Source organism: Littorina saxatilis, linkage group LG4 (assembly GCF_037325665.1).
Source record: "Littorina saxatilis isolate snail1 linkage group LG4, US_GU_Lsax_2.0, whole genome shotgun sequence".
In the NCBI taxonomy this organism is placed as follows: domain Eukaryota; kingdom Metazoa; phylum Mollusca; class Gastropoda; order Littorinimorpha; family Littorinidae; genus Littorina; species Littorina saxatilis.
The window spans coordinates 14,158,586-14,182,460 of NC_090248.1; the positions used below are offsets into that span (position 1 = coordinate 14,158,586).

General features: G+C 41.7%; 1 protein-coding gene and 1 long non-coding RNA gene across 5 annotated transcripts in view; both read right to left on the minus strand.

The window, feature by feature from the left end:
• LOC138964044 (uncharacterized) overlaps window positions 1–23,875 on the minus strand; it is a 428,123-nt gene that overhangs the window by 73,065 nt on the left and 331,183 nt on the right. The gene's annotated exons all lie outside the window — the stretch shown is intronic.
• LOC138964033 (SRSF protein kinase 1-like) overlaps window positions 1–23,875 on the minus strand; it is a 57,330-nt gene that overhangs the window by 12,500 nt on the left and 20,955 nt on the right. For 2 of the 4 annotated variants that reach the window (XM_070335907.1, XM_070335908.1), the window contains 12 exons: window positions 23,171–23,248; window positions 20,103–20,209; window positions 17,345–17,453; window positions 16,685–16,772; window positions 14,033–14,120; window positions 13,335–13,441; window positions 12,444–12,606; window positions 11,006–11,148; window positions 9,618–10,014; window positions 7,929–8,432; window positions 5,934–6,025; window positions 5,220–5,327 (listed from right to left, as the gene is read on the minus strand). In XM_070335907.1, the coding sequence (XP_070192008.1) occupies window positions 5,220–5,327; window positions 5,934–6,025; window positions 7,929–8,432; window positions 9,618–10,014; window positions 11,006–11,148; window positions 12,444–12,606; window positions 13,335–13,441; window positions 14,033–14,120; window positions 16,685–16,772; window positions 17,345–17,453; window positions 20,103–20,209; window positions 23,171–23,248 (1,984 nt within the window). The remainder of the gene's footprint in view (window positions 1–5,219; window positions 5,328–5,933; window positions 6,026–7,928; window positions 8,433–9,617; window positions 10,015–11,005; window positions 11,149–12,443; window positions 12,607–13,334; window positions 13,442–14,032; window positions 14,121–16,684; window positions 16,773–17,344; window positions 17,454–20,102; window positions 20,210–23,170; window positions 23,249–23,875) is intronic. The other 2 variants (XM_070335910.1, XM_070335909.1) reach the window with 1 other exon arrangement.

The window sequence follows — 23,875 nt, forward strand, 5'->3', positions numbered from 1 at the left end:
AATACAGACAGAAAGGTTTCTTCTTTTTCTTGTCGTTCGCCAATGACAGAAAGGTTTTATGTCATCTTAAGGGCAGAGGTGGCACGGAATTTTGATCCAAAATAGTACCATGATGTGATTTGGGTTTTCAGCATATTTAGGTACTTTGAACACCCTAGAATAACTGCATGTTGTTTATTTTGTCAATTGCATCCTCTTTTTTTCAATAAAGTGATGATTTGCAAAGTGAGTGAATGCTAAAAATCTGCAAACTTTGTGAAAAATCGATTTTTTTCACGGCAGAGCAGCAGTAACATATTGATGAGTTTGTCAGATTTATTGCATGCACCGTACTCAGCGGGAATTCCCGTTTTTTTGACGATGTCACAGTCATGAAAATAAAGTCCGTTTATACCGCTCAACGGACACAATACAGAGCTAGCGAAGGATACTTTCACAAGCAAAATGTTCAATGTTTGGAAAAGTGACCATCACCTTTTAAAATCTATTCGCTGATTGGTCATTACCAATAACTTTTAGCCGGGAAGTCGTTCTGCGCATGCGCGCACACCATATCCGCATCAACACGCAAACGTTATTTCGAATCGGTTCGACGTCTCAGACAGCAATGTTTCTCTCAACTCGGCCTCTAAAAGATAAATTTGGCGGGTATCCATCATGCAAGAGGCAGAGGAAGTTACAAATTGCGGCAGATCATAGACCAAATAACAAGAAGGGCAAAGCCCATACGACACACATTTTTCCTACCAAAATACATGTGACCTTGACCCAAGGTCAAGGTCATCCAAGGTCATGCAACACAAAGCTGTTAATTCAAGACATAGGAAGTACAATGGTGCTTATTGGCTCTTTCTACCATGAGATATGGTCACTTTTAGTGGTTCACTACCTTATTTTGGTCACATTTCATAAGGGTCAAAGTGACCTTGACCTTGATCATATGTGACCAAATGTGTCTCATGATGAAAGCATAACATGTGCCCCACATAATTTTTAAGTTTGAAACAGTTATCTTCCATAGTTCAGGGTCAAGGTCACTTCAAAATATGTATATAATCCAACTTTGAAGAGCTCCTGTGACCTTGACCTTGAAGCAAGGTAAACCAAACTGGTATCAAAAGATGGGGCTTACTTTGCCCTATATATCATATATAGGTGAGGTATTGAATCTCAAAAACTTCAGAGAAAATGGGAAAAATGTGAAAAATAGCTGTTTTTTAGGCAACATTTATGGCCCCTGCGACCTTGACCTTGAAGCAAGGTCAAGATGCTATGTATGTTTTTTGGGGCCTTGTCATCATACACCATCTTGCCAAATTTGGTACTGATAGACTGAATAGTGTCCAAGAAATATCCAACGTTAAAGTTTTCCGGACGTCCGGACGACTCGGGTGAGTACATAGACTCACTTTTGCTTCGCATGCGAGTCAAAAATGGTCTATGGGCAGATCGAGCAGCGAAGAAGAATAAGCTAGCGGTCGGTGTGAATGTTGAGTCCGCGATGTCTGAATAACAGGTAGGACGTCAGGCCTTGTTTATCTCACATAAACTTCACCTTGACTGTCTCAGTTACACCCTAAAGTACTGCTTATCGAACTTCGGACCTATCTTCAACTCATGTATCTAATTCTTGGTGAGACAATATTTGTATTAAACAATGGCGACTGCACGTGAGAGGGAACAATAAAGAGACCAAAAAGCAATGTACTCACGTTAAAATGACGAACACGGAACGAATAACAGCGACGTTTCGACCTAAGGGTCTTCTTCAGGCACAAAAACACACACACAAAAAAGAAGAAGAAAGACGATAGAACAGATAAAGAGGAGAATAACTGACAAAACAACTGCACTGCACAAACCAACAAATGACAAAGACAGAGAAGCAAGGGAAGCTACTCCAGGGGAAGCCAACAATAACACAGGCAAGAAAAAGTTAGAGTTGAAAAGCGGCAGTTTTGAGGTCTGTAGACCAAACAAAATGTGTGTGTGTGGGGGGATGAATGGGAACGAAAGAGAAAACTCACGTACCCGTGCGGACACGGACACACACACACACACAAGGTGGAACAGCGGGGGGATGGTTTAGATGAATGAATTAACGGTGGATGTTAATTCCATCGGGGCAGGTAGTGCCGAGGGATGATATGATGTGGGACTCCCTGAGTTTGCGCTCGAAGAGACAATATTTGACTTAGATATTTGCTTCGTTGCAAAATCCAACTTTTCTCATTCAAGGAACGCAACAACTGATCGGTGCATTTTCGAGTGACTCGAATATTGGGCTAAAATCTGTCGGATTTCATCCCGAATCTATTTTACTAATAAGAACTTGATATTTTTTTCTCCCTCTAGATCAGGGAAGCATTCTGTCTAGAGTTATTTTGGCAGAAGCTCGACTGACGTCCTACCTATACATGTACCTGCATGAGTTTGGAAAAAATAATGCTTACTTCGAAGCAATTTCCGATCAAAACTCGACCAGTTTTTGTGTTCTTTCTTTCTTTATTTGGTGTTTAACGTCGTTTTCAACCACGAAGGTTATATCGCGACGGGGAAAGGGGGGGAGATAGGATAGAGCCACTTGTCAATTGTTTCTTGTTCACAAAACCACTAATCAAAAATTTGCTCCAGGGGCTTGCAACATAGTACAATGTATTACCTTACTGGGAGAATGCAAGTTTCCAGTACAAAGGACTTAACATTTCTTACATACTGCTTGACTAAAATCTGCACAAAAATTGACTATATTCTATACAAGAAACACTTAAGAAGGGTAAAAGGAGAAACAGAATCCGTTAGTCGCCTCTTACGACATGCTGGAGAGCATCGGGTAAATTCTTCCCCCTAACCCGCGGGGGGTCAGTTTTTGTGTGATGGAAACAAGAATTAGCAGAAACCTTATGCCTGCTCCTGCGATAAAACTGAGAACATCGAGAGTTGCAAATAAAATTCCAAATGCCTTATTTCCAGCTGATCATAATCACTGTACTTGATGTTTTATTGAGTGTAGCATCAGTCTGAATTCTGATGTCCATAAGTGCAACTTTGGACTGATAGCGGATTGTGAAGAGTACTTGGAGTATGGGAAAATGTCAGTGAAAAGTACCCGAATGCACACTATCATACTCTTGGTTTGTCAATCTGTCTTCACTGTGCGCAGCAAAACACTTCACAAACTTTAAAATGCAATCTCCTCAGAATGTGAATGATTTTCAAGGACGGTAACCACACGTTGATGGTCTTCATTTCCCATCTACTTGTGGTAGACTACTAATTTTTTTCCCCCAATCATTGTTAATGAATTATACCAGTAGTTACAGGAACGCTTTTTGAAAAAAACATTACCAATATTTTTTGTGTGAATTAGAATGAAAGCCTGACATAGCATTTTCATGCAAAAATATAATGTCACCCAATATTTTTTCCTGATTGAGAACTAAGGCTGATATTCATTAAAAAAAAAAAAAAGAAGAAAAAGCTCTGCAAATACTGGTAATAGCTACTTGTCAACACATTATGACATTTTTTGAACCTGCAGCTTCAACTATTTTTTTACAAAGAGGTGCAGCAAAATGTCTATTATGGGGACCTTTTTGAAAAAAATTGTGGAGCTACTTCAAAAAATGAGCATGAATGTGACTGGTTATGGTTCTATGCTTCAAAAAACATTAACAAAATTGCACACACAAAATAGCAAACAGTACGTATTTAGTTTTCGTGACAACTCTAAAGATGTGCTGGTCGCCAACGTCAGTTGGAGCAGCAAGAAGACCAGGAGGGGGAGGTGTACGGTGCTGGACTGATGGGGGATGGAGAGGAATAAGTACCAACATCATTTGAAAAAGACTGAACAATACAGGAACACACCCATTCTTATTTTTCAACAATTTGTCTTCATAATGAACACTTCACAAACTTTCAAATGCAATTTTCTCTGAAGTTGGGTTTTCAAGGACAGTAACAACGCGGGCAATATTTCTTCAGAACTATTTGTGGTAGAGTTATAATTTTTCTTTTGCAGGAGTTAGATTTGATTTTTCTAGACTTTTACAAGGCGTTTTTGTAAAAATCCATCATTTTTCATTTTTGTGTGTACAGAATCTATATATATATACGACTTGTGTCTGTGTGTGTGTCTGTGTGTTCGCGATGCACGCCCAAGGTTCTCGATGGATCTGTTTCAAATTTGGTGGCCATATTCAGGTACACCCCGGACACAACCTGGTCGATGAGATATTTCAATACGTGCTCTCAGCGCGCAGCGCTGAACTGATTTTGGTTTTTCTGTTCATCTTCCCAGATCCATTCCCACTAACTCTTCCTTATCTTCTCCAGTGTTTTGCGTTTATCTCCCTTCCTTCGTGTGGTGTCAATCCATATTCCCGTTTCTATTTTTAGAAGGTCACTGTCGACAATGCTCAATCCATATTCCCATTATACTATTTTTAGAAGGTCACTGTCCCGGCGAAGCCGGGTATTACTCTTCCTTATCTTCTCCAGTGTTTTGCGCGTTTATCTCCCTTCCTTCGGGTCCCCGGCGCAGCCGGGTATTTGGCTCGACTTCTTCCCGGCGAAGCGGGTATTCATCTAGTATAATATAAGCCTGAATGGGTATTTTTGGGGCTAAAAATGTATATTTCTCAATTTTTGCTGCTGAATTTGAACTCGGGTAATTTGGTCAAAACGGCTCTGTATAAGTCTGATACTGATATCTGGGAGTAATTAGCAAAAACTTTGAGGCCTGTGGCTTCAAAAATGTCTTTCTAATTTCATGGAGCATGGGGTGTAATTTTTGTACTTTTTGGAAAAAAATTGGTCTTTTTTTATGAAAATATTACTTGCTTGGCCAAAAACTGGGCATGCAGGTGCTTTTTCATGCTTTCTTTCTATTAAGTACCCCAAAACTTCAAAGAAAACTTACAAATATTCATATTTCATTTTTCGTGCCACCTCTCCCATTAATCACATTTTTTGTCCTCAAAACTGGTAAGTTTAAAAGAGTTGATGGTTATGGGTTTTCTACATCTGCAATTGTTGAACATCAGAAACATAAATCCCTTCCAGCTATAAACACACACACACACACTCTCTCTCTCCGGACATAAAATCTACCAAAGACCAGTAACAGGATAGGCTAGTAATCTGTGTACCGCTCCTTAGGGATAGTAATCTAACACCCAATCCCTCAGCAGCCTGTAAGACAGACTGCTACTTACCATGCAGGCAGTACTCCATATATCAGCAGGAGTTCCATAGCCGGCACCAATCAAGACTTCCAGGCAGCGGTACTGCCGCGTCTGGATGTCTTCTGTGAAGTGATGGTACTGCAAGCAAACATGCACCAACTAACATTTCTGGATTGTGATAATCTGGCATGCCCCTAAACGGCTTGATTTATTTTTTAAACAGTGATTTATTCCTACAGTCATCCGAAGTAAACTTGTCAACATTTTAGCACACAACAGCAAACCTGCGACTTATTGCTAAGCATGAGGCGCCATAGAAAAGCTTTCCATTATTACTAAAACTATCAGAAAAGCTATCCATTATCACCAAAACTATCACTCCTGTGAAGTTGACACAAAATGTAACACTTTCTTCATTTTGCTTCCTTTACAGGCCTCCATAAGAGGCCCACTGCAATGGAAGATGCTACTTTGAGCTAGTAAACACCACCTCAAACACCCTGAGAGCCTACCAATTTCCCCAAATGGCTCCTAACTCCTTGCCAGCCAATATATTTGCCAGCCAATATATTTGCCAGCTAGATTGCTTCAAAATTCAAATAAATACAAATCACTCTCAGGGCTGCTTGAGCTAAACTGCATGTGCACGTCTGTAAATGTCTGTGTGAATGAACGAACACAGGAGACTAAGCGCCCAAGCCTAAATGTGTTTATGCACGATACAGTTTTGGTGTTTGCACTCACCGTCCAGCATGCATTTCCCAGGTCGGCAATTTTGACGGGAAAATCAGAGCAGATCTCGTTAACCGGGTCGGGCTTGGGGACTTCCTTGGTACCTGTGTAAACATAGCATGGGTTATAGACCAGCGCCCTGCAATTTCAAGTCATGTTTGAATGTGTCCATTTCATGCATGCTCAATTAACTGTGCTGCTTTTCGTTATCTGCAAACCTCTTGTACATGGTCCGTGTATACATGCCTTCAGCTTACCCTCTGCTGATGTTAGTATCAATCTAAGATATGTCTGACCATTTTGTCAATCTCCTCCAAAGCAAAAAGATATATCTCATGTCAGGATTCCACCCCTATCCGGACAGACTGAAGCAAGGGATCCACATAGATGCTCCATCTAGAGGCTCCTGCGACCCCCAATACTAATCTTTAGGGGTCATCTAGTTTCCAAAACTAGCATTGTAGCAGAAGACTACATCAGTACCGACAGTACGTATGATAACACAAATTTAGTGCGTCCCAGGACTCGCTGTTTTCACAAGTTTAGCGCGTCATGGGACCCCTCCAAGAATTTATAGTATGTTTTTTGTGGCTTCTAGTGCGCATAGGACGCAGGGTTTGGGGAACCCTGCTAAAGCCCAGTGCTATTTGGGAGATGGTAGTGTGAAGACCAATAGAGGTAATTCAAGCATTAACAGGGTACACTAAATTCCACTCCATCATTTCATGATTCAAAGCTTTACTCTTGCTAAGCTGATACTGAAAGTTCAGGGATACAAACATTTTTTTGCTACAAAAAAATTAAGGACACAAATTGTTTATCTTTTTTCTGCAGCGTCTGATATTTGTTATAGTGAACCATCTAAGCAAGTCTTCAGCAGTGTTGTTCCCAGACTCAGAAGGTAGTAGGTCAGTAGGACCTGGATTGAAGATACGTATAGGTCAAAATGTCTCAGGTACAAAAATATTGTTCAGTCAGATTACATCCTACATGTCAAAACTAGCGGACGGTTGACTGGCAGTGGGTCAGAACAATGCTTCAGATAAAAAAAATATGCCTCAGTGACAGAAGACCAAGGCCTGAGAACAACACTGCTTTAGTGTTTCCAAGTCTACCGGTTTCAAGTGCTAACTAAGCAAATGTAGAGTAAAACAGCATGTTACTTTGAGTGTACTGAGCCACACTACACTTAAACAAGCACAAAAGACAGTAGAACAACTGTGACAACGACACCAAAGCACACAAGCACAGACTTAACGCTTCCATCAAACGGCTCACTTACCAACTGATCCACATTCAGCACAAAAGCAACCCAACACTAACTGACAAATACTGACACAAACTAACAAATATCAAGACCTCCATACACAGCACAAACAAACAAGCAAACAAATAGACAAACACATGAAAAAAACACATGAAAGCACAAAAATGCTACCTGACAGACATCTACATACAACAAAAACAAAAACACACACAGACAGACAAGTGAATAAACTAGTACAAATGTATATTAACAAATACACACAGATATCTAAATGCAGCACAACAATAAACAAAGACTGACAAGTGAATAAATTAGTTCAAATGTACATTAACAAATACACACAGATATCTAAATATAGCACGAACAAACAAAGAATGATTGACAACTGAAGAAACTAGTAATAGTATGAATCCACATAAACATATACAAACACATATCTAAATGCACCACAAACGAACAAAGACCGACAAGCGTATAACACCAGCACAAATCTACACAAACAAGCATGGGAGAAATGCACAGCCGCAGCCCTGGCAAGTATGCACAGTCTGCATTCTCCAGGACGACAAAACTGCCCTGCAGCCAGTTTCTCCAAGTTGGAAAACGGAACACACAAGATCTAGCGTAACACTGATCTACTGACTCCCACCACAACCCTACACTAGCCTGGGCACAGCTCCCCCCTGGGAAGGAGGGCAACCATCACAGACGACTGACTAGCGGCACAAAACACTATTCACCGTTGGTGGAAGCGGAGTCTTCCTGATTGTCCTGGCTGTCCATGCGCACCAGGCCGAAAGTGCCGGAGCCGAACCCGGAGTCTCCCTGCTGGAGATTGTGCTCCGTCGGAGACTGGCACGTGGCCATGGCGGCAGTGTCTGTCAAGGTCACGGGCTGGGGCAGGGGCGTATCCCCACCCTCTGTCTGCACAAGTCGTTGCACCTCACCCACACTGTTTTTCACAGCCCCCTCGGGGTTGATGCCGTTGGTGATGGGGCCCAGCTCACCCACACTTTGTCCGTTGGCCTCGGGGCTACATCCGCCAAACCCGTTGCACATGATGTGGGTGGCTGCAGGTTTCCCCGACGACGTGTCGTCCACGTTGAGGCGGGAGAGGGAGGGGGTGCCGTCTTTGTCGGTGGTGGTCTGGGAGAGGGCGCTGTCATTGTGACTGTTGTGCTGCGCGCCGTTGAGGTCCTCCTCGCCTTGCATCTCCACCTCCCCGTTCACCTCGCTTGCCACAACTGCACACCACAAACAGGGATCAGTCTTGCACCACTTCAACGCACCGTCAAAACCACCACCCACACGACCAATCAAAACCAGTTGTTACAGTTAGGTGTTCGCTACTCAAATATGTATTTCCTAGAGAAAAAAATCGTTAGTTTGTACTACAACGTAAAATTCATTATACTATAGGCCCATGAAGGCTTAGTCGTAGGTTGAAACTCAAGAGAGGTTAGAAAGTAGAGTTAAGAAACGGTAAGACAAGGAACTGGACCAACAAAACCTGGTCGGAACTCCGAGGTTTGCCTAAAACAGAGGGGCAAGGGGAGGTTTCACTGTACAGCATACAGGATAGTTTCTGGTTCTACAACAAACAGGAATTTTCCCCCCTCTCTGCATCACTGTGCATCTTGATACATTTTGAAAAGGCAACCAGCTTTTTGGTTCTATCAGAATCTAACCTGGACATCTAGCACACAAATGGGAAAACTGTCTGCTTGGCATGAAAAAAGTCATGAAATTACAACTGTGAAAAGAACCTCGACAGACAGGGTTAAGAATACACTGAAGATGTTTTAAATGTCAGCACTTCAAAACATCACTTATCTCCCTTGAAACAATGGTCGCTGCTGGACAAGGTGGAATACTCAGGAATGACAGTATCTTCAACATTCACGTCAATGCCAGCCAAGCTAGAGTCATATTAGTTTATTACACAACCAAATGTGAAGTGGGAAAATTTGGGACAGTTTGGTTCAATTTACTGACGGAGAGGCTTGAAAACAGAAAAACAAAGTTTGATCCCTACCTGAGACCGAATTGGTCGTAATACGGCCGAGATCAAATTTTACTTGTTTTTCCTGGGCAATCCAGCGACCGACAGGGACTGATTAGGGTTTTAAGAGGTACTTGCCTTGAAAGAATCATGACCTCTGATTTAGAATCGTACAAAAACATTAACCTCGCGTAATTGCAACCAGTTTGGTCCTAGATAGGATCCAAACTTTGTTTTTCTAACTGTTTTCAAAGTTTCTGGGCCCATTAAATTGAGCCAAACTGTGTCAAGTTCGCCTTCTTTAAATTTCCTTCTGTAATGACTTCAATTACGTCCCTTGATGGCTCAGAATCAAGGCCAGTATTGACGTTGACGGTGCATTCACAAGCACCCAGCCACCATTAGTCAACACACCAAGCATACTCACTTTTACTGTTGAGATTGCTGTCCTCCTGTCCAATGGTGATGATGGTGGTGGTGGCCCCGTCCACGCCCGTCACTCGCTCTACCGTGGCCAACCCGGTCGACGCCAGCTTTCCTTCCATCTCGGACGGCTTGAGCTCAGCGTTGGTAATGGACATGGATATGCCGTTGGAGTTGGCGTTGACCATGTCCCCCCCAGGCCCGTCCCCCTTGGCGTGGGTGTCAGTGGGGGTGGGGGTGGTGTTGACGACGGTGGTGGAGGTGAGGGTGTGCAGACTGTTGGTGGAGGGACTGTGCACCATGCTGTCCGTGTCGGACTGGGCCAAGCTGGCCAGGCTCTCGCTGTTCACCATCCCCTCCTTCCCCTCTTCCTCATCCTCCTCCCCCTCTTCTCCTTCCGGCTAAACACAATCAAGATGCATCTTATTTAATCAAGATAAGTCACCTGCCATCATCTCTGCTTCCTCTCCTTCCAACCCCTAAACAGCATCAAGATGAGTCTCACTTAATCCACAGGGTTCAGCCCGGGTGAAAAAGACCATGGGTCATTTGACCCCCCCCTCAACCAAAATGTGATGGGACATAGTTTAAGGTTGGAAGCAGCGAGTATGCTATGGAGTCTGGAACTATGTCCTGCTTCCTATCCCTTCCCCCCCCAATTTTTTTTGGGGGGTCAAAAATAAGCTGGTGCCATCTGAGCTTCGCTTATGTGACTACATTATGTGCATGCATGCTTACATCAGACAGGACAGGGAAAAAAATGTCACTTTTAACATGGTGGCGCACTGGTACATAATCTGGATGCGCCCTTTGGGTCGTTGAAAGCAATTCTTATAGGGTTATTTTCATTTTTTATGTTAGAATGGTGCATGGCACGTTGGTAAACCAAACCCTGAATCAAGTTAACTTGGGAGTAAAAGTCTTAGCTATGCCCGCTTGTATTTTATTTTGTATGATGGATAATGCGTTTAAAAAAGTGCTTGTAGTCTAAAAATGGGGTATGCCTTTTTGATCAGTGTTGTTTACAGTCTTTGCCTGACATTTTTGTGTGTAAATGTGTAAAATGTCCAATGCATCCTTGTAGGTGAAATGCGCTTTAGAAGATTTTTTTCTTCTTATTATTATTTTTATTAATATGATTATCACCAATAGCCACTTGCCTTCACCCTTTCTCCCTCCTCCCCTTCCTCTCCATCCAATCCCTGCACATCATTAAAGCACATCTTAATTAAAAATTGCTGATTTGCAGAGCAATGTATTCTGACGACAGTTCTGTTGTTAATGGCACTGATTTTCCTTACCTTTTTTGGTCTGTATATGTATGTGTGTGTGTGCGTGTGCATGTGTGTGTTGATGGGTGCATGTATGCGAGTGCAAATGTGCAACCCTCACCTGCTTTTCACGGTCCAGCTCTTCCAACTGTTGCATCTGCATCTCTATCAGCTGTTGCTGGCGCTTCTTTTTCTTCTTCAACTTTTTCTTCTTGTTCTTAGACATCTTGGCTTCCACTGGTTTGTCTTTGGGGGCAGTGCTCACTAAAACACAAACATACTTCATAGAATCAAAACAAGTCAACAACAAATATAGAACAAAGGCAAAACATCCTCTCAACATTCTTGGTTTTACCTATGGTAACAACTGCTTTTACACTCCGCATAATTGGTTTAGCCTTACATGCAAATGTTAGTCTGGACAACATTTCCCGCATACTGAAAGGCAGTACAGTGGAACCCCTCACAAGGACCCCCCTCTCTGACGACTACCCTGCCACAACCACCCTTTTTTTTTAACCGATGTGTTTCCTTATATAGTTGTCACCAGTGTAGCGACCACCCCGCTCTAACGTCTAAGGACCGACCTAACAGCTTGTGTTACGACTTTGTCAGACAAAGCCAAGACTCTCAGTCAGCGTAACGCATCACTGACAAACCGTCTGGCGTAAGCAAAGGCACTAAACCGCTGAGAGGTGTGATGGTTGGGTGGGCTGAGTAAACATCACAAACCAATCATCGAGAAAACAAACTCACGTGACCAACATACACCGTTCAACTCAGTCAGAATAGACAGTCTTTGGACAGAAGAGCAGTGGAGATCGACATGGCGTCTACAAATAAAATAAAATATTTAACTCTCGAAAATCGAGTTAATGGTGTGAAAAAGGGAGAAACTGCCATCGCGATTGCACAAAGTCTTGATGTTGGAAAATCGCAAATTCAAAGAATTATCCAAGACAAAGAAAACATTACCCGGGTCAGTGACCGAGTTTAACCTATGGGGAGTTTAAGGGGCGGTCTCTTTGATGTCTTGAGAGGAAACTTGGCCAGGGTAGTACATGCACCAGAACTGGTGGACACCATGGACAATGTCAAACATGAAATCGAAGCAGTTTGCTTGAGGGAACGGTCGTCAGCAACTCAAACTTCTCTGTTTTCTTTTTTTAAGAAAATCTGACTTTCTTTGTGGCCCCCTGACCCCGCCCTCTGTAAGGACCACCCTCAATAAGGACCGATTTTTGTAAACATTTTCAAGGTCGCTAGAGAGGGGTTCCACTGTACAACAGAAAGGGTACAGCACTCAATGTAAACCACATTTCACTATCAAAAAAAAAGAAAAAGGATTGAAGTCTTACAAAACACACACACACACTTCCAGCAATCTCTGTTGTTGTTACCATGCGCAACACTCTCTGAGCCACTTGGTACAGAGCAGGTGAGTCCGTTATTCAAACAGGAAGACTACGTGTACGACCGTTTTCAATCACCCAAACAAATAGGCAGCCTTACTCTGCCTTCAGAGGACAAGTAATCTTTCACTACAAACACACACATACCTGCGGAACCAGGCAGCTTGAGACCGAGTCGCTGCCACTCAAAAGCGTCGGCGGCCAGCTTGCGAATGTAGTTCTCGTCCACACAGATCAGGATGTTCTCCGGCTTGATGTCTGTGTGGATGATCTTGCATTTGGCGTGCAAGTAGTCCAGACCCTCCAGGACCTGCAAGTCAGGTTTGGTCATAAAAACAATGCATAATATTTCTAGAGGCATATATCAAACCCTTCTCAGAGCGCTGTACAATCATTGGGAAAAACAACAACAACATTAATATTATTTATAGTGCATTCACACATGTATATCAATTACACATTGCACAATAATACATTAGAACACGCACACATTGACACTGGCACACACGTGCGCGAAACACACATACTATGTTAGTATGAACAAAGCTTTGTACAATGCATTGTTAAAAAAATTAACATCATGAACAAGTCGAGTAGTTTACGTTTATGAGATTCTGGTTGTATATGTACTTTAAACATCTCTTCCCTTTCACAATCATTGACTGAAAGACATAAATTGTCTGGAATCAACGTGCATTAGTGGGGTTAGAGTTTGATGGTATCCTCTGCAAACAAGGCAGCTTGACAGGAGAACGCGGAGAAAAAGGAGAGGAAGAGGAAGGAAACTACTCATGCCAGAGAATGTAAGAAATACATCCTGATATTCTAATTCAACAATGAGCAGCACACTTGAAAGAACAGAAAGCAGAACACACCCACAAACACAACTTAAGAAACCCCTGAACAACAAATCTATATTACCCCCGCTCACAAAGAACAGTAAAAGATTGACAGTGTGCAGTACTGAATAGACACCTTTTTCATAGAACTTAACCCGTCTCTTACTGCTGACTGCAGACTGAAAGGTGTAAGACTTACCTGTCGAATGATGAGCCTGACGTTCTGAAGTGGAATACCCTGGTAGTTGGAGCGGATGATCAGTTTCAGCAAGTTGTAGCCTAGCACCTCAAACACCATGCATACATCTGATCACACTGTCAAGGAAATATGCACAAGAAGTACACAGATGTCTATTCATTTCTTTCTATCTCCTCCCCCTCCTCCTCTACAATTTCCCAGTACAGTTGCATGTACCATGTGAGGTCCCTAATTCGACACAGAACACCTACTCAAAGAACACTGTCTGCCGTCTCTGGGTCTAACCAGAGAAGGGATTCTGAGAAAGAGAAAAAGGCAAAAAATCATCTCATCCTCAAGAATAGCCCTGGCAGCCTGTAAAACCGCCCATTTCTGCAAAAATGCGGAAGACTCCCTACAGTGTCACTGGCATAAGTATCCCTGTCACATCTTAAACTTAAAGTCAGCACTGCAGGGTGATTTTAACCAAATGATTTCTCCCTCATGACCCCTATAATGGCTATGGTAAAACATTTTCAGGCTAGTTAGCAAAACTCCACAAAGGCTGTTGGGCAGAGAACACAACAATTGGAAGTGGAACCAGATCCACATGCTCTATAAGTATTGGGTGAGGATGTCATTTCCTCTGCCAAGCACCCCCTGTCGTTCTACCCTGCAGGATAATTATCTTGGTGAACCAAACCCCAAGCAAAGGATACGAGTTCCATTGACGCCAGAAATCTTGAAGTCATCCAGGAGCTGGACCGACTTCTCTCTGGCTGGGTCTGCCTCGTCGCTCTCTCGAACCTGAAACAGCATACAACAAACACAACTAGTCACTCTCTATTCTCACTGGCAGTATTTTTAGCACATCGTTTACTGACATTCCATAGTCACTGAGAAAATCTCTCAAGAAAACGAGGAAAGCTTCCACTGAGTAAGGGAACAGTTATGGTACGGAAGCACAGTAGCCCCCCCCCCCCCCCCCCCTCTTTTCAGGCCTCTCAATTTTGCACCCTTCTCTCTTATTTCTTGTTTATAACCTCTATTTTAAGACCCAATTTTCTAATATTTTAGGCGGTCTTTACAGCCCCCGGTGTCACTGTACACCCACACAACCTTCCTTTCTTAAGGGGAGGTGGGCCAGTGCACTACCTTTTTTTTAATTTTGAATGTTTTATTGTGTCTGAATGTTATTTTATGAAAGAAATGAACAAATGATGACAAAGAATAGTCACTTTTTGTATTTTCGGTTGCTGGTTTTTGTTTTACGGAACAAAAACAGTCAAAATACAGACAAAAGTGGAGTACAGGAGATACACGGATTTTCATCAGATGTGATTGTCACACTTCTAATTATTGTTTTATTTTATCCTTCTGGGTATGCTCTAGGGGATTACGAAGCAGATCTTGTTTATTATATTTATATTTGGAGTTAGGAACACTTCTTTGTTACAACTGTCAAACTTTAGGGTAACGCTTGCGAAATTATTTTTTGAAATAATCTGGATATGACTATAATAAAATTTCAGCAAAATCCCTTCGTAATCCCCCAGAATGTTATATTCTGCACAAACTACAAAAGAAAATATTGCTCTAGCTAAATTACAGCCAGAGAAATCGCGTAACCCAAGACGTAACCGTAGGCAAAATGGCTGAACTGAGAAAAACGACATTGAAGATTGAACACCACAGAAACACTATTGAAACAGACACACAAGGACAAAACTGTGTTATGAATGAACAGCTTAGTTTATTTGAATTGCAAACTACTTAGCCTTTATCACGCCAGCAGAGAATTTATGCGTCCATCCCTTCTTTCCCTCTGTCAACCAGCATGGGGATACTGCCCCAGCGCTAAACGTGTATCAATGACCCGATTCTCGTTTGTATTTGCATGCAAGAATAACGGTATTTTTAACGGTAACTTACTTGAGCCAGAACGAGACTTATTTCCTTCCGTTATCTCGTCGATTTGTTGGTTTCCTCGAAGTTTTCTGCTTTTGTTTTTACATCGATACAGTACTTTGGTGCTTCGACAAGCAAGATGGAGGATGATGAGTTTGAAACTTTCGTTTGAGTTGTTTTTTGACAACAAATCGTACGTGGAATCTGAACGATTTACTGAGGAAGCTCTTCGCAATGAACTGTGTATCGCGGTGAAGAAAATGACACAGTTCGTCAAGACAGTGACGGAATTTACGAAAGTGCAGATTGATACAAACAGTTGCTGATCCAGTTTCGTTTGGGAAATGGCAGGCCCAGCAAACATTACCGATAATCTGACTGATGTTGGATACTTTCTCCTGTTTTTGTTTTTTTGCGTAGCAAATGCTCAACTTGCTTGTCGAGGAGATACTGCACAGAAACTGACTCAAATTCAGCGCAAAGCAAGCCAAAGCCGAGACGTAAAAAGTGTGCTGCATGGCGTGTTCGGAAATGGCGACTTGTGGATCTGCGTGGAGATCAAAGCTTTCCTCTGTATCGGAAACACCGACAGAATCCAAACTTTGGCCTAGTACCAGCGGAACTACTTGTTGTTGCTAACCGAACTAATAAAGACATTGTCCTCTTTCTTATTTCGAGCCATTGTTATCGTATCAAAGGTTGTTTCTCAAGGAAAAATTCGCTTTCGGTTGTCACCGATCGTTTGATGTGTAACCAGGATGTTGTAAAACCGAGTGAACTTCGGGTGTTCCCGTCATGGCCGAGAGTCTCTTCGGTAGTTTCCGTATGCAAAATTCGTAAGCTGAGCATGCGCACTCACAAAGTAAACTGGTTCCCGATTTCGGTTTATGAAACGAACCAATGGATGTCGAGTACCTTCCAAATAAGGACATTTCCGTTCGATTACGATTGCTGCCTTTGCAACGGACAAGTGGCTGAGTGAATGGAACATTCATCAAAACACTGAGGTCATGTTATAGGTCAAGAGTTGCTGCGCAGTTTCGTATGTCGTGAATGCACTGTTTTGCTGAGGACAAAGCCGTAACTAGCCTTTGAAATGAGACATTTTTTGGCGGGGGAATATCGACTACAGAAGACAATCAATGCCACACATGTTCACATTTTGTCTTTATTGACAGATAAATAGGACACTTTTGACAAAAACACCGACACACATGGATGATAGGTATGTTATGGAAACATAATCTGCTAAAATACCCAAAACAGTGTTTTGAACGATTTGGTCAATTTTGCACTGGCCCACCTGCCCTTAAGCCTTATATTAATTGGACGAAACACCATGCAAAAAGCTTTGTCACTCAAGTATCTGTAAAAAGCCCCATACATAATTCATTTCTCCTTTTTTCTCTTACTTAGTAATGTTGTATTTCAAAACAGAAACAACACTAAAAATAGATACGTACACATTTGAGCAACTTGATCTCATCCAGGGCAGTCTCTGTGTAGTGCTGAGCACTCTTCACCACTTTGAGGGCCACAAAGCGCTTGCAGCTGCCCACACCAACACAAATCATCACCATTAAACACTCTTCTGGGGAATGTAGCCTGCACTATGGATTACCCAAAATTCTAGCAAATGCTTGTATCCATGAGTAAGTATACATGTAAAAGCTTCATTGCTGTGAACGAGTGCAGGCCTTCATGCCATGCGATAAGTACTGTATGCAGCTCTTTGTTCAATGTCTTCTTTCTAAAAATACATGGATGGGACTGAAAAATGTCATGAATCCTGAAGAATTTTAGGGGGGGGGTGGTGGTGGTGGTATGGTCTGGGAGCCCCCAGACGCTAAAGGATTTGTATAATTAACAACCCAAAAAACGTCATCAGACATTACGAATCCCGATTTCCGGCATATACCGGAAGAATCCCACCCATGTAAAAGCCATCATGTGTGTGTAATCATTCTGGTGCCAAAACCATTCAATCATGATGTTTGTGATATATTTATGTACAAGGCATTTAAATCGGAAAATCACATGAGGTTACAGGGTTCCTTAACCAGAAATTCATGGGAAAGTTTTCAATTAATTGATTGATTAATTTATTTTCTAATGATACTGACTTGAGATCCCAGCATAGCCAGACAGTGGAAAAGTGCCCCCAGCCCAACTTCCTGACTACATGGTAGCGACCAATGAACAGATCTCCATTCTTCACAGGGTGGTATCCTCCTGCACAAAGCAAAATCAATCGGTAAGACTCAACAAACAAGAACGTTCACTTTAACAGAACAGGAGAGAAACAGACGAAATTATAATAAAGTCTTCTTCCTTGTTCACTTATGCAAAGTACACCAGAAAAAACACAACTACATCCATTTGGTCATAAGAATCAGTAATGAAGTGAGAAATGAAAAAGAGACAAAATGAAAAGAAACCTGGGCAAACCATGATGTAAATCACAACAATTAATGCTTTCACTGCTGCATTCTTTGCAAGCAACAAGACAGCTTGTCAGCAAGGCTACAGCCAGTGACACAAAAAACTGCAACAAAAGCAATCTAACTACCAATCCATCTTTTTTTGCCACCCTCGCAAGACAAACTCCAGATCAATTCCCAAAACTACTTAGCCGTCACCCCTGAGAAGGATGCGATCGATGAGAACATCTGTAACTGTGGAAAACACAATGTTTCCCCAAGAGGCTCTTTATTCTAAGTAGAGTCTGGTAGCCCCAACTCTCCCAAAGAGCTGCACTTTGCATTTTGCAACATTACGAAACCCTGCCAACACTCAATTTTACAGCTATTACATAAGGTTAGATGGGGTTCGGGGTAGGAAATTTACACACACACAAACCAATAAACATCTTTGACAAAATTGCTATGAGCAGGGAACTGAAAAAGGGGCCCGACAGAGTGAGGAATCCAAACCAGTCTGCAGACATCACAAACACATAAACACCTTGAAGCTTATTTATGCTGATGAAACTGGATTCTGTTCTAGCAACAGTCATATAAATCACAAAATTCATCCACGCCCACACTCTCCCTCCCTCTCCCCAGTCTGAAAAACTGTATCATGCAAACAATTGAGTTTAAAACAAGTGAAGTGAAAGAGGAAAAGCAAACATTATTTTCAGACTCATTTTAACGAGAGAAACAATAGTCTATAGTGTTTACCTAGCCTCCTTGACTTAAAAGTCAAAGGTAGACAAAGGCAATCAAACGGAAAATCAAATACACATTTCCTACCAAAGTAGTTTAATTCAACTGAGCCAAATGTATCAAAGAAAACAATTGCTTAGGAAATAGCCAGCCATTCTATCTTTGTTCTTTTTTTTTAATAAGAAAATCCCCTTCCCTTTCAGTTTCACATCAAACTCCTTCCCTTCATGGAAACTTTTCCCAAACTTTTGAAAATCATCAGCCACTACTGTCAAACCCTTCTATAAGTTCTAAAAAACCAGACACAAATTAGGCCACCTAGCTTACTAAGATTTGCTTTCAAAATCAATTAGTCAGTCCCATTCATTCCAAAGCTGCTTTGAAGGAAACCTCTTACTAGCCAACCTCTGTACATCTGTACATATGAATTTAAAACTTCTGATATCCAGTGCAAAATAACTTGTAATTTTCCACAAACACTGAGTGACATTAACATTTTTGCCGACGTATGTACAGACGTTGCGAGTCGATTATGCTTTGAAAAAAGAAAGAGAGAAAATGGCCTGTCCAGCAGATCAAAAATTCAAGGGGTCACTTGACCCACTTCCAGACAGAACAATCAGTGGCTTTTAATTTCCCTGGATGGGGAGTAGCCCTTTTTTGTGACAGCTGTTCTTCTCAAGTTTGATAGATCTGCAATTCACTGAGGTGACTGAGAACAGCTGATAGACATATAATCAGCTGGAGCACATAATGTGTTCACAATACACAATTGTTAATTTGACCTTCTTTGACCTCACGCTGCCAAGAGCACTGACAGAAGCAATACTTAGCAACCATATTGTCTGTGAAAAGTCCACAACAGAAAGTTACTAGTCTGTTTAAGCTTTGAGCTGAACAAAGACAAACTTCATGTTACTTCCATCAAAAGTGGTACATGTATAAGGTTTTGAACATACACAATGAAACTTCTAGAATTCTACAGCTCTTAGAGAATCCCAAATCTGTGTCCATTTGAACTGTGCTATCCTTTCCTCTCATGAAAAGAGAGAAGAGTTCAGCTCAGTCTGAGATCTGGCCAGGCTTATAGTGGAATAAGATCATCTCTCAATTTGCCTGGGTGCTCTCTGTGCACAAGAGTGAATTTTGTTATGTCAAATCTGGCCAGGTAAGACCATATCTCTCCAATATCAACACCTTGCTGTGGTCAGTGAATTTTGTTATGTCAAATCTGGCCAGGTAAGACCATATCTCTCCAATATCAACACCTTGCTGTGGTCAGTGAATTTTGTTATCTCAAATCTGGCCAGGTAAGACCATATCTCTCCAATATCAACACCTTGCTGTGGTCAGTGAATTTTGTTATCTCAAATCTGGCCAGGTAAGACCATATCTCTCCAATATCAACACCTTGCTGTGGTCAGTAAATTTTGTTATCTCAAATCTGGCCAGGTAAGACCATATCTCTCCAATATCAACACCTTGCTGTGGTCAGTGAATTTTGTTATCTCAAATCTGGCCAGGTAAGACCATATCTCTCCAATATCAACACCTTGCTGTGGTTAGTGGAATTTTGTGTAATGGATTAATGCATAACAATGATATGGTCTTATCTGGCCAGATCTCAGATGGTGAGCTGGACTGCTTACATGGGAAGGAGTGTGCCTTAAAGAAGGTTTGGAGTACAGTACAGCCGATTTCGAATTTGACTAACCTTTGACGTAGTCACGGGGGTCTTCCTGTTCATCGTCATCCGAGCCCAAAATCTCCTCTTCCTCTTCATCGTCATAGTCGCGATCATGTTTCTTGGGCTCGTCCGACCTGGAACAACAGGAACAGAATTGCGCTTGATAGGTTGTTTAGGGGGTGTTGACTGTTGTAACTGGTACTATACTAATACCTCCTGGCCCATTAACTTGAATTGAGGTGGAGTGTCAAATGCTGCATGAACAGTGGCAGAAGCTGATTGAAAAGATGCAACCCGCTCCCCAAGAAAAGCTTAAGGAAGGACAAAATGTATGGAGAAAATTGCAAAGAAAGATGCAGGAGACAAAAACAAAGAAAGACACAACGAAAGAAAGATCCAAACATTTTCCTGAAACATTTTAATTGATAACTAAAACCAAAAGTCACACAGCTATCCTACATGTGTGTTAAAATGTACACTCAGACATTTATAGCAATGAGGCAAAAATATTTTTTTATGCACAAGTTGTATCCTCTCTTATGAATACATCAGTTTGAAATATTGAGGAAACAAATGAAGCAAAACAACACATATATACTGCTAGAACGTCTCCATTAATCAAACTGCAAATTTAGGTTTGTTTGTGCTCAACATAACAAACATGCATCAAAACAAGAATGCAGACATTATGCACATATTACTGAGCTGAAACAATATTAACATCTATCTATAAAGTCAGAATGCACGTGCAACAGAACTGATCAAACATGAAACCGGCATGTGCACTATTCTCATCAACCAGAAAACCACCGTGACCATGCTACAAACATGAACACAACCGCCGTGACCATGCTACAAACATGAACACAACCGCCGTGAACATGCTACAAACATGAACACAACCGCCGTGAACATGCTATAAACATGAACACAACCGCCGTAACCATGCTACAAACATGAACACAATTCAATACGAAAACTGAATGCTCTTTTCCTTCCAAAGAGAAAAGCTAACAAAGTGATGACACCCAGCTGAAGAATGTGTGTCAAGAGGTCACTGTGGTTGTGGTACACACCAATGCTTTCAAAGACCTCTCACTCTCAGTCTACTCTTAGCGACCTGGGGTGACACATGTGGGTAGACATGCGGCATGCAGGGACAGTAAACAAGGGAGTGTAACTGGAAGAGGGTTCAGAACAAACACATACAGCTTCTTTTTCCCAAACCCTGCCGCCTTCCCCTGTGTCAACACAATGACTGAGGAAGACCAGATTAGTACACACTGATCTTCAAACCGGGAGAACCAGAGGTAAAAAGGTGAGGAATAAGCATTTGTCAACAGACATGCAATGCATTTTTGTTTGTTTGTTTGCTTGCTTAACGCCCAGCCGACCACGAAGGGCCATATCAGGGCGGTGCTGCTTTGACATATAACGTGCGCCACACACAAGACAGAAGTCGCAGCACAGACTTCATGTCTCACCCAGTCACATTATTCTGACACCGGACCAACCAGTCCTAGCACTAACCCCGTAATGCCAGACGCCAGGCGGAGCAGCCACTAGATTGCCAATTTTAAAGTCTTAGGTATGACCCGGCCGGGGTTCGAACCCACGACCTCCCAATCACAGGGCGGACGCCTTACCACTGGGCCACCGTGTCGGTCTACATGCAATGCATAGATTCTCATTTTACCAACACACATGCAACGCAGTCGGATTTCATTTGAAGTTGAACACGACTGTTCATTAAATCTAATTCAAAAACAACAACTGTTCAAGCGTTAGCAGTATTTCCCATCAGTGCAGACACCAACAATCGTGCAGGAAAGTATAAACAGAAGTTAAAAATAAAAGTGAACTCTTCACGTTTTACCAAAATTATTTGCTATCAAAAGTATTTCACTTGACTAATTTTCTCCAGTTCCAGGTAAAAAACTAAAATCCCACCCTGCAAAACTAAATATCACTTCCCCCCCACCCCCCCCCCAAAAAAAAAAAGAAAAACAAGTCGCGCAAGGCGAAATTACTACATCTGTCGAACTCACGGAATAAAACTGAACGCACTGTAGTTTTTCACCAAGACAGTACAGCTTCGTCAATCCCCGCGAGAAGGAAATCGCTCACCTTCCACGTGCAAAACGCAGTGAAATCAACACGCCATGCCAGAATAGCGCGGTAGCGTATTGTGCTAAGCAGGAAAGCGCGCTTTTCTGTATTCTTGTTAACTTTCTGAGCTTGTTTTGAATACAACCTATCATATCTATATGTTTTTGGAATCAGGAAATGATAAAGAATAAGATGAAAACATTTTTGGATCGATTTCTTAAATTTCTATCGTAAGACTAATTAATCTATTCTCGTTAATTGTGATTACATTTTAAGAGTAAACATGACATATGTATATATTTTTAGATTCAGAATATGATGAAGAATACGATGCAATCAATTTTAAATCTGTTTGCGAAAAATCGATTTTAATGACAACTTTAATGAGCAAACTCATTAATTAATTTTTAAGCCTCCAAGCTGAAATGCAATACCAAAGTCCGGGCTTTGTCGAAGATTACTTGACCAAAATTTCAACCAATTTGGTTGAAAAATGAGAGCGTGACAGTGCCGCCTCAACTTTCACGAAAAGCCGGATATGACGTCATCAACGCTATTTATAAAAATAAAAAAAATGAAACCATACTCAGGATCTCTCATGTCAAGTTTCATGAAGATCGGTCCAGTAGTTTTCTCTGAATCGCTCTACACACACATACACCACGACCCTCGTCTCGACCCCCCCCTCTACGTTAAAACATTTAGTCAAAACTTGACTAAATGTAAAAAGAAGCAAAAACAAAAACCTACATCAAGGCTGACAGTGACACACTGCTAAAGCTTGAACACAAACAATGGTTCATTCCAAAAAGAACAGGGGGAAAACACAATGCACAGTAAACATGAGTTAACTCCTGAGATGCAGTCCCCAGGCAACAAACAAGAGGTCTGGGCCTTCTGGAATTAAATAATAACAATACAAAACTGGTAGCAGTGAAGCAGTGTATGGCAATGAAACCCATGCTGCAACCAAGGCTAAGACTCACAAAGCAGAACCAGAGGATGATGTGCTAGTGTTACTACTACTGTCACTGGGACTGCTGTAGTGCTTCTTTTTATTCTTCCTGAAAACACACCCACCCATCAGATTTACAATTAATAGTAAATCATCAGCAAAGGTTCTTTCTCCACTTTGCAAAAAAATAAAATAAAAAATAACTGAGAAAAAAAACAAATCCATTTTCACAGCTCAATTACTTGTGTTTTTGTGTGACAAATGTACAATCAACTCATGCAGAACACATATCACAGACTTATAGTTATAAGAATCATAAAGGATCATTGGAGAGAAAAAAAAGATGAAAAAAACAATTAAGGACCAGAAAATGAGAATGTTTACACACAACCTTGCACACAATTGCACAGAAGCAGGCAGCCATGCACATACCAACACTACAGAGGGCGTAGCATTTTTTAATCAAACATCAGAGAACAAAGCCAGACATCTGCCCCCCCCCCCTCCCCCCCACACACACACACTCTGTTGAGAGATGTACAGACAAACTTAACAAAAGCATAACAAACTGTAACAGAAACACTTGGCTGCACTCTTTTGGGGCAGAATTAGGCTTTTTGATTGTCTTTTCGGTTTTTTTCCCCTTCAGGGAATAACATTTCCAAGAATGAAGTTTTTTTCTGGGTGCTGATAAAAACAGCATTTCTTTGAACTCGGACTCGCCTGACACACAAAA